General features: G+C 57.8%; 2 protein-coding genes across 2 annotated transcripts in view; both read right to left on the bottom strand.

Moving 5' to 3' along the window:
* Positions 1 to 6,958, bottom strand: part of USP48 (ubiquitin specific peptidase 48) — a 32,787-nt gene extending 25,829 nt beyond the window's left edge. Inside the window, exons 1-6 of the mRNA XM_058039423.1 lie at positions 6,803 to 6,958; positions 5,793 to 5,913; positions 5,568 to 5,709; positions 4,021 to 4,148; positions 1,777 to 1,901; positions 1,112 to 1,220 (exon numbers count right to left, since the gene is read on the bottom strand). Coding sequence (XP_057895406.1) covers positions 1,112 to 1,220; positions 1,777 to 1,901; positions 4,021 to 4,148; positions 5,568 to 5,709; positions 5,793 to 5,913; positions 6,803 to 6,936 — 759 coding nt within the window. The 5' untranslated portion in view covers positions 6,937 to 6,958. The remainder of the gene's footprint in view (positions 1 to 1,111; positions 1,221 to 1,776; positions 1,902 to 4,020; positions 4,149 to 5,567; positions 5,710 to 5,792; positions 5,914 to 6,802) is intronic.
* A 904-nt stretch (positions 6,959 to 7,862) lies between these two features.
* The window catches only part of HSPG2 (heparan sulfate proteoglycan 2), a 49,651-nt gene continuing 42,859 nt past the window's right edge, over positions 7,863 to 14,654 (bottom strand). The window contains exons 83-93 of the mRNA XM_058039429.1: positions 13,997 to 14,218; positions 13,122 to 13,354; positions 12,486 to 12,588; positions 11,070 to 11,204; positions 10,348 to 10,401; positions 10,180 to 10,255; positions 9,963 to 10,041; positions 9,787 to 9,857; positions 9,590 to 9,673; positions 9,231 to 9,334; positions 7,863 to 8,299 (exon numbers count right to left, since the gene is read on the bottom strand). Coding sequence (XP_057895412.1) covers positions 8,136 to 8,299; positions 9,231 to 9,334; positions 9,590 to 9,673; positions 9,787 to 9,857; positions 9,963 to 10,041; positions 10,180 to 10,255; positions 10,348 to 10,401; positions 11,070 to 11,204; positions 12,486 to 12,588; positions 13,122 to 13,354; positions 13,997 to 14,218 — 1,325 coding nt within the window. The 3' untranslated portion in view covers positions 7,863 to 8,135. The remainder of the gene's footprint in view (positions 8,300 to 9,230; positions 9,335 to 9,589; positions 9,674 to 9,786; positions 9,858 to 9,962; positions 10,042 to 10,179; positions 10,256 to 10,347; positions 10,402 to 11,069; positions 11,205 to 12,485; positions 12,589 to 13,121; positions 13,355 to 13,996; positions 14,219 to 14,654) is intronic.

Below are 14,654 nucleotides of genomic sequence, written 5' to 3' on the forward strand. Positions count from 1 at the left end.
AGAAGCACCAAAGTTATTTTAACTATTTAAGTTTCTTCTCAGCTGCTGCCCGAATTTTTCTGAGTTAAAGACACACTAATGACTGCACTTTACAGCATGGCCACAGCAGGCTGCTCTCACTTTAAGGCAAAGTTTAGACTGAATCAAGCCCCATTCCAAGTTCTCAGATCTCTTACTCTTGCTCCTTGCTTGGCTGAGTTGGTTTATACCAAAGAAAATAATTAAATCACCCCTTTTATGAGTTCACATGGACCCAGTTAATGTAAAGCCACATTTTAGCCTGGAAACTACAACCCTCTGCTCAGCCACCCAAAATCACCCTGCAGGAGTCACTCACTGCCTAAGCACATCCAAGGGCAGGGTTAGGCCAGAGGAAAATTCCAACCCCTCTAAAAACGTCACAGGGTTGTTCTGTGTGAAGGAGGAGCAGACAAATGTCAAGTTCTCCAATTCAGGAATTCAATCTGTGCACCCAAACCAGTTTTTTTTTCATAGCAGACCTCCCAGGCAGAGCAACTGGTTTGCTGAGTGCACCAGAGCAAGCAAGGAGCTCAAGGAAGGGGTTCAGGTCAGTTCTGTCCTAAATAGTTGGAGTGGAATCCACACCTTAGTGTGCCAGAGCTGAATTTCATATCCAGAGAAATTTTCAAGCTGAATCGAGGGCACTTGCAGCTGTTCCTGCAGCTATTCCCAGCACTCCCTGGTACTTCTGAGAGCACATTTTTCAGCAGGGAATGTCTCCTGTTGCTATGCAGATGAGCACTGACACAGAAAACATGGAAAGCAGCCGTTCTCCCAGTGCTATCCGTGACAAAGCAGGCAGAGAGACTTTTCCCTAACTTTCCTGGCAAAGTATTTTAACTAAAAATGCAACTTTCAAGTGCTTTTTAAAGCCATAACAGGAGCATGTGATATCACAGAGTTATTCCTTGCTCTATGCCTCAATCCTCATTTTTTAGGTCTGCAGGAAAAAACATTTTCACTTGGATGGAGCTCCCTGAGCCAAGTCAGTGGCTTCACCCCAACACTGACCTCGAAGGCTGTGAATTGGAGGAAGGAACTGAAATTCCTTGCTAAAAATAGCAGGACTCCAACCCCAACGAGCTCATACCTTGAGGAATTCTGTTATACAGTCTGTCAACTGCTTGTGTCCTTGGATGTTTAACTCCAGCTCGTAAAATTTAGACACCAGTTTAGATTCTCTGCCACACTGGTTGCAGCTGGGATGGGAAAGAAGACAAAAATATATCTGAGGACAGGTCAGGGCTTATGCATTGAGGCTCCCAAGTCTTTAATAAAATATTCCTTGTGTAAAACCAGGAGAAAAAGTGAAGTCAGGGCTAAGAAGATTCACACCTCCACACCATAAAAACTCCAGGAGAAGGTTTAAACAACTTAACAGCACCTACCAGGACCTGTCACAACTTGCATGTACCATTATATTTTATTTTTAAGGTGAAATTCCCAGCTCTGAGAAAACAGGAATGAAAATACAACACCCATGATGTTGTTTTCTGGCTGCAGGACCTGCCATTCCATTAACTCACTTGCAGGTTTAGCTGGTGAATTCTCATTAAAGGAGTAAAAGCAGCTGCAGAACTGTCACAGCGACACCACACACACAGGAACAGGAAAGGAAAAGGTAAATATTTCCCAGAAAGTGTTTCTGCTGCAGCTTAACTGCCTGCTCCTGTTGCTAGGAGGGATAGTCTCCTCCTAAATCCATCTAAAAATTTAAATATTTACAGAAAGGGTCTTCCCAGAATTATTACTTACACTGTGACATAGGCATACTCTCCACAGAACTGCTTTTGCACAATGTTCCGGACATCTGGGTTTTTCTGTTTGGACAAAGTATCTTCCAGCAGGGACATGAACAGCTTGGAAAACTCCTGGGCATCCTGAAAGAGAAAACCAAGTTCATTAACAATCCACCACAGCACAATCCCAGCCCTGTCACTAATTCACTGCTAATTACCCCAAGCCCTCCACACAGGCTGAGCTGAGGCTCCGTGAGCAGCATGGAAAATAAAGAACAGGCAGGAGAACTGAGGAAAACAGAGGAATTTGGCTAAAAGGAGAGTGAGGCCCTTGGTGTGGGAGCACAGCAGGAGCTGCCCTGGCTCCCTGCCAGCCCTGCTGGGGGCTTTGACTTCTGGCCTGCTCCTCCCAGGATTCTGGAAGGGATAAAAACCCTCCTGTGGAGCTCTCGAGCCCCTTGATCCTCCTCTTTGCAGCTGTCCCTGCTCAGATCAGAGCTGAGAAGAGAAATAAAAACACCCCAAAAATGAGAAGCTGTCCTTTGGGTGATCCCAGCAATGCTCCAGAGCTTCCCCACACCCAGCTCAGGGCCTTTCTCTTCTGCCCTCGTTCTTCTCTTCCACAAATAAACACGTTTTGGCCTCTCTCAGCTGCCCTTTGGTGTCCCTGGTCAGCTTCCTTCTTCTCCTGACCCTCCCAAGGAACACTTGCCAGTGCTCTGCTCTTGCTCCAAAACCTCCCATTACCTCTCCAAGTGGATTTCCCAGCCCTGCCCCTCTCCCAGGCTGTCTCCAGCTGCAGCCCCACAGGGCCCTGCAGCTCTCAGCTCCCACACGCTGCCCTGGAATCCTGGCTGGCTCCTGTGATCCACCTCCCCCTGAGGATCTCCTCACCCTTGGGAGGCCCTCTCACCACCCAACCCCCAGGAGGAGCAGCCCATGGAGCTCACTGGGACCCTCACTGCAGCTCTGGCCCCATCCCATCCCTCCTGGGTTCATCCCACCACTCCCCTGGCTCCTCCTGATCTGCACTTAGCACTTGCTAGCCTCATTCCATTGCTCCCTGGGCTCCTCCTTGTATCCCTGTATTCATCCCATTGTTTCATGTTGTGATCCTATCACTCCCTGGGCTCCTCCTGATCTCCCTGTCTCCACCCCATTGCCCCTGGGCCCCTCCTTATCTCTGCATCATCATCCCATTGTTCCAGGTCCTGATCCCATCACTCCCAGAGCTCTTCCTTGTCTCTTTGGCCTCATCCCATCACTCCCCATTCTCACTCCCTGGACTCCTCCTGATCTCCCTGGCCTCATTCCATTGCTCTTTAGCCCCATCCTATCATTCCATGGGTTCCTCCTAACTCCCTGTCCTCACCCCATTCCTCTTTGGGACCCTTCTGATCTCCCTCTCTGCATCCCACTGCTCCCTGCTCTCCTCCTGATCTCCCTGTCCCCATCACATCACTCTCTGGACTCCTCATCTCCCTGTCCTCATCCCATCATCCCTCCTTGGGACCCTCCTGATCCCATTGCTCCCTGTTCTCCTCCTGATCTCCCTGTCCCCATCACATCCCTCCTTGGAATCCTCATTTTCCTGTCCTCATCCCATTCCTCCTTGGGACCTTTCTGATCTCTCTCTCTCCATCCCATTGCTCCCTGGGCTCCTCCTGATCTCCCTGTCTCCATCCCACTGCCCCTGGGCTCCTCCTTATCTCTGCATCATCATCCTGTTGTTCCACATCCTAATCCCATCACCCCCGGGGCTCTTCCTTGTCTCCCTGTCCTCATCCCATTCCTCCTTGGGACCCTCCAGATCCCACTGCTCCCTGTTCTCCTCCTGATCTCCTCGTCCCCATCACATCACCCCTTGGACTCCTCATTTTCCTGTCCTCATCCCATTCCTCCTTGGGACCCTTCTGATCTCTCTCTCTCCATCCCATTGCTCCCTGATCTCCTCCTGATCTCCTTGTCCACCATCACATCCCTCCTTGGGACCCTCCTGATCCCACTGCTCCCTGTTCTCCTCCTGATCTCCTCGTCCCCATCACATCACCCCTTGGACTCCTCACCTCCCTGGCCCCATCCCATCCCTCCTTGGGCTCTTCTGATGTCCTGGTCCCCTCCTGTTTCCCCCTGCACTCTATCAGGGGCCCACAGCCCCAGCTCCCCCTTCATGTTTGCAGCCAGACCCAGCTGGGATGATTCCCAGGGGTGATTCCCAGTTTCTGGAAGTGCCAGGAATCCCCCAAACACACACACACACCTGCTGCTGCCCCGTGTCCAGCCCCAGTGCCTTGACAAAGGCTGAGGGGTCGATGTAGCGCCGCTTGCTGTTCTGCAGCAGAGCAAACAGGTACTGCAGGTGCTCACAGATGGTCTGGGGCTCATAGTCTGGGAAAAAACACAAGGCACAGCAGGGATTCAGGGGGAGAAGGGATCGCTCCAAGTGTTTCACAACCAGTAAAAGTGATGGGCTTGGAAGGAAAAGTAGTTTTGAGTTGTCAGGAAAACTGAAGTGGATCGTGTAGGTGATGATAGCACATCCCAGCACAAGCTAAATAGAGAAAAATTTAGGTTGGAAAAACCCTTAGGATCATCAAGTCCAACTGTAAATATTTACATTCTGCAACTTTCAGATAGGAGGGTGGAGCCAGGCTCTGTTCCCAGGGAACAAGGGACAGGATGAGAGGAAATGACCTTGAGTTGCAGCAGGAGAGGTCTAGGTAGGATTTAAAGGAAAATTCCTCCATGGAAAGGGTGGTCAGGCACTGGAACAAGCTGCTCAGGGCAGTGGTGGAGTTCCCATCCCTGGAAGTGCTCAAAACCTGTCTGGGTGTGGCAAATGGGTAGATGGGCTGATGGTGGGCTTGGCAGTGCTGAGGGAATGGTTGGACTGATAATCCTGGAGGAGTTCTCCAACCTTAGGGACCCCAAGATTCCATCCTGCAGTGCCCAGCACGAGCTATGACTGAAGGGTTTACACAGCATGCACCAACTACCCCAAAAACAGCTTCTTATTTACCCCAGAAGGTGAAACATCACTTACAACCACCATGAAAGAGCTGAGGTGGCTGTGCTGACCCAGATCTCCAAGAGCAGAAAAATCTAGGAGACTTAATCCTGTGTGGGGCCCAAATTTCAGCCCTGCCACAGCACAGACCAACCCTGACCCACACATTCCACCCCCAGCACCACCACCAGCCTTGGCAAGCAAGACCAAACCAAACCATTTTCAACCAGCTCAGATCACTCTGACCTAGGACACTGTTGTAGACATCTTTTATGGAAAATCCTTTCCTTAGGATTTTTCCTCCTGAAAAGCTGAGATGCCTCAGGAACAAAATGTAAACAATGATTATCTGCTGCTGTGGAATGCAACAGGTGCATCTGTGATTGGTCTCATGTTGGTTGTTTGTAATTAATGGCCAATCACAGTCAGCTGGCTCAGACTGTCTGAGACAGAAGCTTTTGTTATCATTTTTTATTATTCTATTCTTAGCCAGCCTACTGATGAAATAATTTCTTCTATTCTTTTAGTATAGTTTTAACGTAATATATATCATAAAATAATAAATCAAGCCTTCTGAAACCTGGAGTCAGATCCTCATCTCTTCCCTCACCCTCAGACCCCTGTGAACACGGTCACAGGACATCACCTGGATTAAGGTCACTTCATCCCCAAAATCCAGATGATAGCTCCAAACCAATAGTGCAGGGACAGCCACAGCTTCCCCCACGAATCCTCCTGACCAGCCTAACGCCAAGGTGGGGTTTCAGGGTGGGAACCAACCCCTCACAGGTGCCACTCACCCGTGTCCTTGGGCACGCCGTCCCCGCAGGCGCTGGGGCACAGGTAGAGCGCCTGCCGCAGCTCCAGGTTCAGGAACCACATCTGCAGGAAGGTGTTGACGTAGCACGTGGCACCCAGGTTGGTCAGGCCCACAAAGGCGTTCTGGGGGGACAGAGAAAGAGCCAGCTGAGCTCACCTGCCCCGTCCCCAGCGTGTCCCTGGCCCCGTGGCCAGGGGTCGGGTACCTTCTTGCGGCGCTCGCAGTTGGGGTCGTCGATGTTGTGGAAGCTGTTCTCATCGATCTCGCCCAGCCACGCGTGCTCCCCGATGCCCACCAGGCAGTTGGGGTTCCCCCGGCAGTTCCTCCTGGGGAGACAGACGCCAGCTGTCACCCCCATGTCCCCTACAGACCCCAGCTGTCACCCCCATGTCCCCCAAGGGCTGGCAGGGTGACAGCGTGGAGGGGGATATGGGGAAGCACCTAACGTTGAATGGGATGAGACACGGAAAACCCCCCCCTCCCCAAAAACAGTGGTCGTGGGTGAGGAAGGAGGTGGAGAACCAGAGGGGTTTTTAGGTGAAAAAAAGGGGATGCCAGGACCAAGGGGATCTGTTATATCAGGGAAGTCAGGCAGGGACAGGGCTTGCCCCAGCTCCAGGCAAGGAGATGGGTTCCCTTCAGCCCACAGGGATCCCCCATAAACGGGGAGCCAGGCATAGAGGGGTCCCTACAACCCTGGGGTGGGAATATTTCCTTACATCTGAGAAGCCCGGTAAGAAGAGGGATTCCCTACAACCTCAAGGTTATCCTAAAAATGGGGAGGGACAAGCAAGGAGCAGGGCTCCCCACCACCCTATAGGAGCTCCCCTAACTCTGAAGAACCCACCCCACAACACCACGGTGGTGCCCTGTATCTGCCTGGGAGCCAGGTTGGCATGAGGGTCTCCCACCACCCCAGGGGAGTTCCCCTACATCAGAGGGGCCAGAGAAGGAGAGGGGTTCCCCACAGCCCGGGGAGGGTCGGTGCTCTGTGTCTGAGCAGAGAGACAGAAGTTCCCCCCCAGCCAAGGGAGCCCCACAAGGACACACAGGGCGCTGAGGGCCCAGCCCGGGGATGGGATCCCCCAGAAGAGAACACGGGGGAGCCTCCACCGACCCCGCGGGAGCCCGGCAGGGTTGGGGACCGCCCCGCGCCTCATGGCGGGAGGGAGCAGGGGCTCGGAGGGTTGTGTGCCCGGCCCGGCCCCGCGGTACCGGCAGGCTCCGCGCTGGCAGGGCTCCAGCCGGACGCGATAGGCCGCCTCGATGTGCTCCTGCGCCACCGCCTCGGGCGGCACCGTCTCGGTCCAGCGCCACGCCGCCTTCTCCAGCTGCAGCCGCGGCGCCATCGCTCCCGCCGGCGCCCCGGGGCTGCCCCGGCCCGGCGCGCTCCTCGTCCCGCTCCTCGTCCCGCTCCTCTCCCCGGTCCCGGCCCGGTCCCGGTCCCGCCCGGCCCCTCCCGCCGCCGTCAGGGCCGCTGACGCCACGAGCGCGACGCGGTGACGGCGCGAGGCACTGACGATATCGGGCCGCGACGCGCGGGGCTGGAGGCGGGGCCTCGCCATAGGGGCGTGGCTTGGGCGCGCCAGGTACGGGCCCCTGTGCGCCAGGGGCGGGGCTTGAGCCCTAGGGGGCGTGGCTGTTATGCTGGCCGGAGGGGGTGTGGCCTGTGCGCGTAGGGGGCGGGGCTCGTTTGTTATGAGGCGAATCTGATGCGGTGTGGGCGTGGCCTGTGGCCAGACGGGCGTGGCCTATTGCACAGTGGGCGGAGCTCGCTGCATTGTGGGCGGGGCCTGTGGTCATGTGGGTGGGGCCTGTGACGCGGGGCGCGCTGGGTCCCGCCACCCGCACCGCGCCCCCAGAGCCCCCCAGAGTTCCCCAGCCCCCTGCACCCCCCAGACCCCTCTGAGCCCCCCAGCCCTGCACCCCTGCCAGACCCCTTTGCACCTGTGTCATCTCCCGCAGCCCCCCACGCCATAGGACCCCCTGAGCTCCCACACCCCCAAACCATATCCCACACCCCATACCGCACCCCAATACCGTAATCCTCCCTGTACCAGAACCTCCCGGGCTCGTACACCCCTGCACTCCCTAAATCCTCCCACTGCACCCCTCCCCTGCACCCCCACAGCCCCCCCAAACCATCCCGCTCACACCACGCCCCTACAGCCCCCCTACATCCCCACCCCTCGCGCTCCCATCCCATCACTCCCGTACCCCCACACCGCCCCCACAGCCCCCCCAAACACGGCAGCCGCACTGGTTGTCTCTCCTTTAATAGCTGTCCCCGCGGGGGGGTCCCCGCGGCACCCCGATTGTCCCTCGCGCCCCCACCCCGCCGCCACCCCGGGGGGCACCCAGGCGGCCCGGCCGCCCCGGCAAAACAGTTTCGGGGGGCCGGTGGAAGGGGGGTGTAAACATTATTGGGGGTCCCGGCCCCCTCCCCCAGAGTCACCCCGGGGCAGCGAAGCACCGTTTCCTCCTGGTGGTTTGTTTTTGGAAAAGAATAAACTTGGCCAAATTCCCCCCAAACCCTGTTTCGGGGGCGTTAGGAGGGGCAGGGGGGCACGGGGGAGCCCCCCAGGGCGCCGTGCCGGAGGTCGATGGGGTGTCGGGGGATGCCGGCGGACTCCAGCGCCAGTCCCCGCACGCAGCCCGAGATGCCGGAGCTGAACTTGCCGCCGGTCAGGGCGCGGGGGTCGGGGGCGCCGCCTGCGGGGTACAGGAGGCGATGGGTGAAGGCACGGCTGGGCCCGCCACCCTCCGGGCCGGGACACCTGCCCAGGTCTGTCCTGTGTCCCGCCAGGTGTCCCCACCCCATGTGCCACCACCCAGGTGTCCCATCCTGAGCCTCTCCCTGCCCCCCATCCTCTGCTCCACCCCGTGTCCAGTCCGTGTCCCATCTCATGTTCCACTGGTGTCTTATCCCAAGTGTCATCGCATGTCCATCCCCTGTCCCACTCCATCTCCATCCCCTGTGCCACCCCATGCCTCACCCCATCTATCCCACATCCATCCCATGTCCCATCCCATGTCCATACCGTGTCCCATATCCCCCCCTGTACCCATATCCCACCCCATGTCCATCCCATGTCCCACTTCATGTTCATCCTGTGTCACATTATGTGTCCATCCTGTGTCACATTATGTGCCCATCCTGTGTCCCACCCGGTATCTGTGTCCCATCCCATGTCCAGCCCCTGTCCTACCCCATGCCCATCCTGTGTCCCACCCCATGTCCATTCTGTGTCCCATATCCCACCCCATATCTGTGTCCCACCCCACGTCTTTCCCGTGTCCCACTCCATGTCCCTCCCATGACCCACCCCATGCCACATCTACCCCGTATCTGTGTCCCACCCCATGTCCAGCCCCTGTCCCACCCCATGCCCATCCCATGTCCCATTCTGTGTCCATGCCACATCCCACCTTGTTTCTGTGTCCCCTCGCATGTCCATCCCATGTCCCACCCCATGTCCATGCCATATCCACCCCGTATCTGTGTCCCACCCCATGTCCATCCTGTGTCCCATTCTGTGTCCATCCTGTGTCCCACCCCATGTCCATCCCACACCCACCCCGTGTCCATTTGTGCCCCAACCCATGCCACCCCATGTCCCCCCGTGTCCCCAGTCCCACGTACCCACGTAGACGCTGCCCTCGGTGTTGGCCATGACGTTGGATCCGGGTGATTCCCCGCTCACCGGCTCCTCTCCATCCACCTGGAGCTGCCCACGCCGGCCCTCCCTGCGGGGCACCGTCAGCACCTGCACCCCCTGCCCCACCCCGTGCCACCCCCAGACCCCTGCCCACCTTGTCACCATCAGCACCTGCACCCCCTGCCCCACCCCGTGCCACCCCCAGACCCCTGCCCACCTTGTCACCATCAGCACCTGCACCCCCTGCCCCGCCCCGTGCCACCCCCAGACCCCTGCCCACCTTGTCACCGTCAGCACCTGCACCCCCTGCCCCACCCCGTGCCACGCCCAGACCCCTGCCCACCTTGTCACCGTAACCCGGTGCCACTCGCCGTCATTGACGGGGTCTTCAGAGGTGATGGTGGCCTCACCGCTGCCCAGCTGGTAGCTGTGGGTGGCACGGTGTCAGTGTGCATGGTGTCAGTGTGCAGGGCACCTCGGGGGCACCCCGTGGGCTCAGGGGACCCTCGGTGCCCATGTCACCCCACAGTCCCCCCTCACCTGAACACCAGGTGCCCATCCTTCAGCCCTAGGCCAAGGAAATCTTTGGCTTTTCCGCCCTCACTGGGCTCCTGTGGGCACAGAGGGGGGTGAGCAGGGGGCACACGGACCCCCAGCCCGAGGGGTCCCACAGGTGGTGCCCCCTGTGCCCCCTGTCCCCCTGTCCCCTGTCTCACCACGCCGTGCCACAGCAGCAGCCCCTGGGCGCTGCGCGTCCGCAGCTCCAGCTCGATGGTCTCGGGAGCCTCGGGGGGGCTGCAAGGGGAGGAGGTGATGGGGGGCAGCACCCAAAATGGGGGTGGTGCCGTGGGGGGGAGCGCAGCACCCCAAAAATGGGGGTGCTATGAGGGAGGGGGGGTGCAGCACCCACTCGGGGTGTCCTGTGTCACTCACCCACGGGGGAAGAGGTGCCCGGGGAGGGCCAGGTAGGACCCGTCCTGGAATGCGGCGCTGAACTGCCCGGGGGCGTCTGTGGGGAGATGGGGGGTCAGGGGGGATGGGAGGAAGGGGGTCCCACCTGCATTTTGGGGGGAAAAAGGGGAAATGGGGACAGGGACCCACCGCCACCCCCACTGCCCTCCTGCCAGTCTTGCTCCAGCTCTGCCAGCGCCGAGCCTGCCGGAGAAAAAGGGGTAAAGGGGGGACATGAATCACCTTGGTGTCCCCAAGTGTCCCCCCCAACACGTCCCCATGTGTCTCCAGTTGTTCCAGGCATCCCCAAGTATCCCCCAAGTGTATATCCTCAGCAGTGTCCCCAGGTGTCCCCCATGTCCCCAGGTGGCTTCACTTATTCCCAGGTATTCCCCAAGCGTGTGTCCCTGCCATGTGCCCAGGTGTCCCTCTGTGTCCCCAGTCAATCCCCAAGGGTCTCCAGGTATCCCCAGGTGTCCCCCCCATGTCCCCAGGTGTTTCCAAATGTTGTCATGTGTCCCCATGTATGTCCCTAAGTGACCTCCTTCATGTCCCCAGATGTCTCCCCTTGTCCCCAAGTTTCCCCACATGTCCCAAACCATCTCCAAGCATCCCCAGATATTTCCAAGCATTCCCCAAGTGTGCGTGTCCCTTGTGTCCCTTGTGTCTCTGGGTGTCCCCATGTCTTTCCTTTGTCACCCCCATGTCCTCCAGTGACCTGAGATGTCCCACCGTGTCTTCAAGAGTCCCCAGGTGTCCCCCCATGCCCCTCCACGTGTTCCCCCTCGCTGTGCTGGCAGTGTCCCTGCATGCTCCCTGTGTCCCCAGGTGTCCCCAAGTTGTCCCCCCATGTCCCTGTGCTGTCCCCTCACGGTGCTGGCAGCGGGCCCCGCTGTGTCCCGGGGGGCAGTGGCAGGAGCCATGGACACAGGAGCCACCGTGCAGGCAGGGCCGGGACGGGTGACAGCCTTCGGCCTCCTCCTCCTCCTCATCCTCGCAGCGCGGGCCTGGGGACAGCAGGACACGGTCACTGCAGGTGGCAGGTCAGTGTGCACGGCACACATGGGCACGGCCCGTGGGGCACGCCGGGCACAGGTGTGTGCAGTGAACAGTGTGAACTGAGTGTGCACACACATGGCACAGGCGTGTGCATTGAACAGTGTGAACTGAGTGTGCACACACATGGCACAGGCGTGTGCAGTGAACAGGTGTGAACTGAGTGTGTGCAAATGCACAGGAGCGTGCAGTGAGCAGTGTGAAATGTGCATGTGCACGTGGCCCAGGTGTGTGCAGTGAACAGGTGTGAACTGAGTGCACACACACAAAATGTACACACAGCGCGCACACACACAGGTGCAGTGCATGTGCACACATACAAATGCACATGCAGTACACGCACACTGCACACATGCATGCACACATGCAGTAATGCAGATGCAGTGCACACACGCATACACACATGTGCAGCACACACATGCAGTAATGCACATGCAGTAATGCACACGCACTGCACACATACATACACACATGTGCAGCACACACGCAGTAATGCACACGCACTGCACACACACAGCACACACATGCACACACATGCAGTAATGCACACACACATACACACAGAGTAATGCACACACTGCACACACTCACTGCACACATACATACACACATGTGCAGAACACACATGCAGTAATGCACACACTGTGCACACACACACATAGTAATGCACACACACTGAACACATACATACACACATGTGCAGCACACATACACACATGTGCAGCACACACACGTGCAACACACACACGTGCAGTAATGCACACACACTGCACACACACACTGCACAGACACATACACACACGCAGTAATGCACACATACAGTAATGCACACACAGCACACACACGCAGTAATGCACACACTGTGCACACACACACACATAGTAATGCACACACACTGAACACATACATACACACATGTGCAGCACACACACGTGCAACACACACACGTGCAGTAATGCACACACACTGCACACACACTGCACAGACACATACACACACACAGTAATGCACACATACAGTAATGCACACACACGCAGTAATGCACACACGTGCAGCACACACATGCAGTAATGCACGCACAGCTCACACAGTAATGCACATGTAGCGCGCGCACACACACGTGCAGCACGCACACGCAGTAATGCACACACAGCACACACATGCAGTAATGCACATGCACTGCACACCCGCGTGCAAACGCCCCCAGCCCAGCCCCGTGTCCCCGCTCTCACCGCGGCTCCCCGGCCGGCACGGGGCGCGGTGGCCGCAGGGCCGCACCCCCCGGCTGCGCAGGAACCGCTCCCGCAGCTCCAGGCGCTTCCCGCTGACCGACACCTGCGGGGACACCGGGGACACCGCCACTGTCACTGTCACCGCCCTGCCGCCGGCAGCACTGCCCGACCGCGACACCAGTGAGGGGCACCACTCCAATGAGGGGACACCAACAAGGGGACACCAATGGCACCGTCACCCAGCTACGGGGGTCACTTCCAACCAAGGGGACACCAAGGAGAGGTGTCACCAACCCGATGAGTGGACATCAACAAGGGGACACCAACGGCACCATCCCCCAGCCATGGGAGTCACTTCCAACCAAGGGGACACCAAGGAGAGGCATCACTAACCCAGTGAGGGAACTCCAACAAGGGGACATGAAGGGAAGTCACCTCCCCAACAAAGGGGTCACCACCCAACCAAAGGGACACCACCAACAGGGTCATCTTCCCCACAGGGTCATCAGCCCAACAAGGGGACATCAGTGGGGGCCACCTCCCTCCCCACCAAGGGGATCATGTCTCCAGTATGGGGGGATCCCCTCCCCACCTGAGGGTTCCCCTGCCCTCTGAGGGGACACAAGGGGGTCTCACCTCTCCGATGCAGCCGCGGAAGGAAGCGTTGGTGGGGGGGCGCAGGGGGGGCTCGGTGCCCCCCAGGTACAGGGGGCTGCGCAGGTTGAGCCCCTGGCTCTTGCCGGGCGAGGAGCGTTTCACCGGGGCAGCATCGTCCACCACCAGTGTCCCGTCCTTGTGGATCCGCTCAGCTGTCACCCAGTGCCACTGGCCCAGGGCCACCGGCTCTGTGCTCCGCAGCACGGCCGGGCCTGTGGGGACAGGGGAAAGTGTTATGGGGGGTGACAAGGGATAGTCACGGACCTGAGATGTGCCCTGGGTGATGCTTGGGGACCAGAATGACTCCCAAGGGCCCCAGCGACATTTGGGGACCCCAATGGTGCCAGGGGACCCCTCTGTGGCTCAGGGACTTTCATGCCAGTGAACCCTGGTAATGCTGTGTCACCCTGTCACAGACATGTTTTATGAAAAATCCTTTCCTTAGGATTTTTTCCTCCTCAGAAGTTGAGAGGCCTCAGCAACAAAATGTAAGCAATGGTTATCTGCTGCTGTGGAATTCAACAGGTGCATCTGTGATTGGTCTCATGATTGTTTCTAATTAATGGCCAATCACAGTCAGCTGGCTTGGACTTTCTGCCCAAGCCACAAGCCTTTGTTATTCATTCTTTTTCTATTCTTAGCTGCCTGCTGATGAAATCCTTTCTTCTATTATTTTAGTATAGTTTTAATACAATATATATCATAAAATAATAAATCAGCCTTCTGAAACACGGAGTCAGATCCTCATCTCTTCCCTCATCCTAAGACCCCTGTGAACACGTTCACATCACCCCCTCATTCCCACAGTCCCCGGTGCCACCTGTCCCCAGCGTCCCCTGCCCCGTGCCACCCACCTGAGCCCAGCTCGTAGCGGAACTCGAGGTGGCCACCGATCATGGCCAAGGCCACGTAGTCCTCGACAGGGGCGGCTTTGCCAGCGCTGAAGAGCAGGAGCCCGTCGGGAGCCAGGGGCAGGAACTCAACCTCCAGCCGCAGCTCGTGGTGCACGTTGGTGAGGGGCGGGTACGAGACGAAGGCTCCCTCCTCATCGAACGACGGCACGTTCACCACCTCACCTGCACATCCCAGTCAGTGCCCAGTGTAGGACCTCACCATCCCCAGGGTGAGACCTCCAGCCCCATCTTCAGAGCAACACCCATCCACAGCCTTCATCCCCAGGGTGGGACAACATCCATCCATCCATCCATCCATCCATCCATCCATCCATCATCCATCCACCCATCCATCCATCCACCATCCATCCATCCATCATCCATCCATCCATCCATCCATCCATCCATCCATCCATCCATCCACCTTCCATCCATCCATCCACCATCCATCCATCCATCCATCCATCCATCCATCCATCCATCCCCAGCCTCTATCCCCAACCTCCAACCCCACAGTGTCACCCAACATCCAACCCCATGGTGAGACCCAACCTACATCCCCAGGATGGGACCCCAGCCTCCATCCCCATGGTGCCCATTTTCCTGGCTGGTCCTTACC

The sequence above is a fragment of the Melospiza georgiana genome, chromosome 22 (genome assembly GCF_028018845.1).
Source record: "Melospiza georgiana isolate bMelGeo1 chromosome 22, bMelGeo1.pri, whole genome shotgun sequence".
NCBI classification, from domain to species: Eukaryota; Metazoa; Chordata; class Aves; order Passeriformes; family Passerellidae; genus Melospiza; species Melospiza georgiana.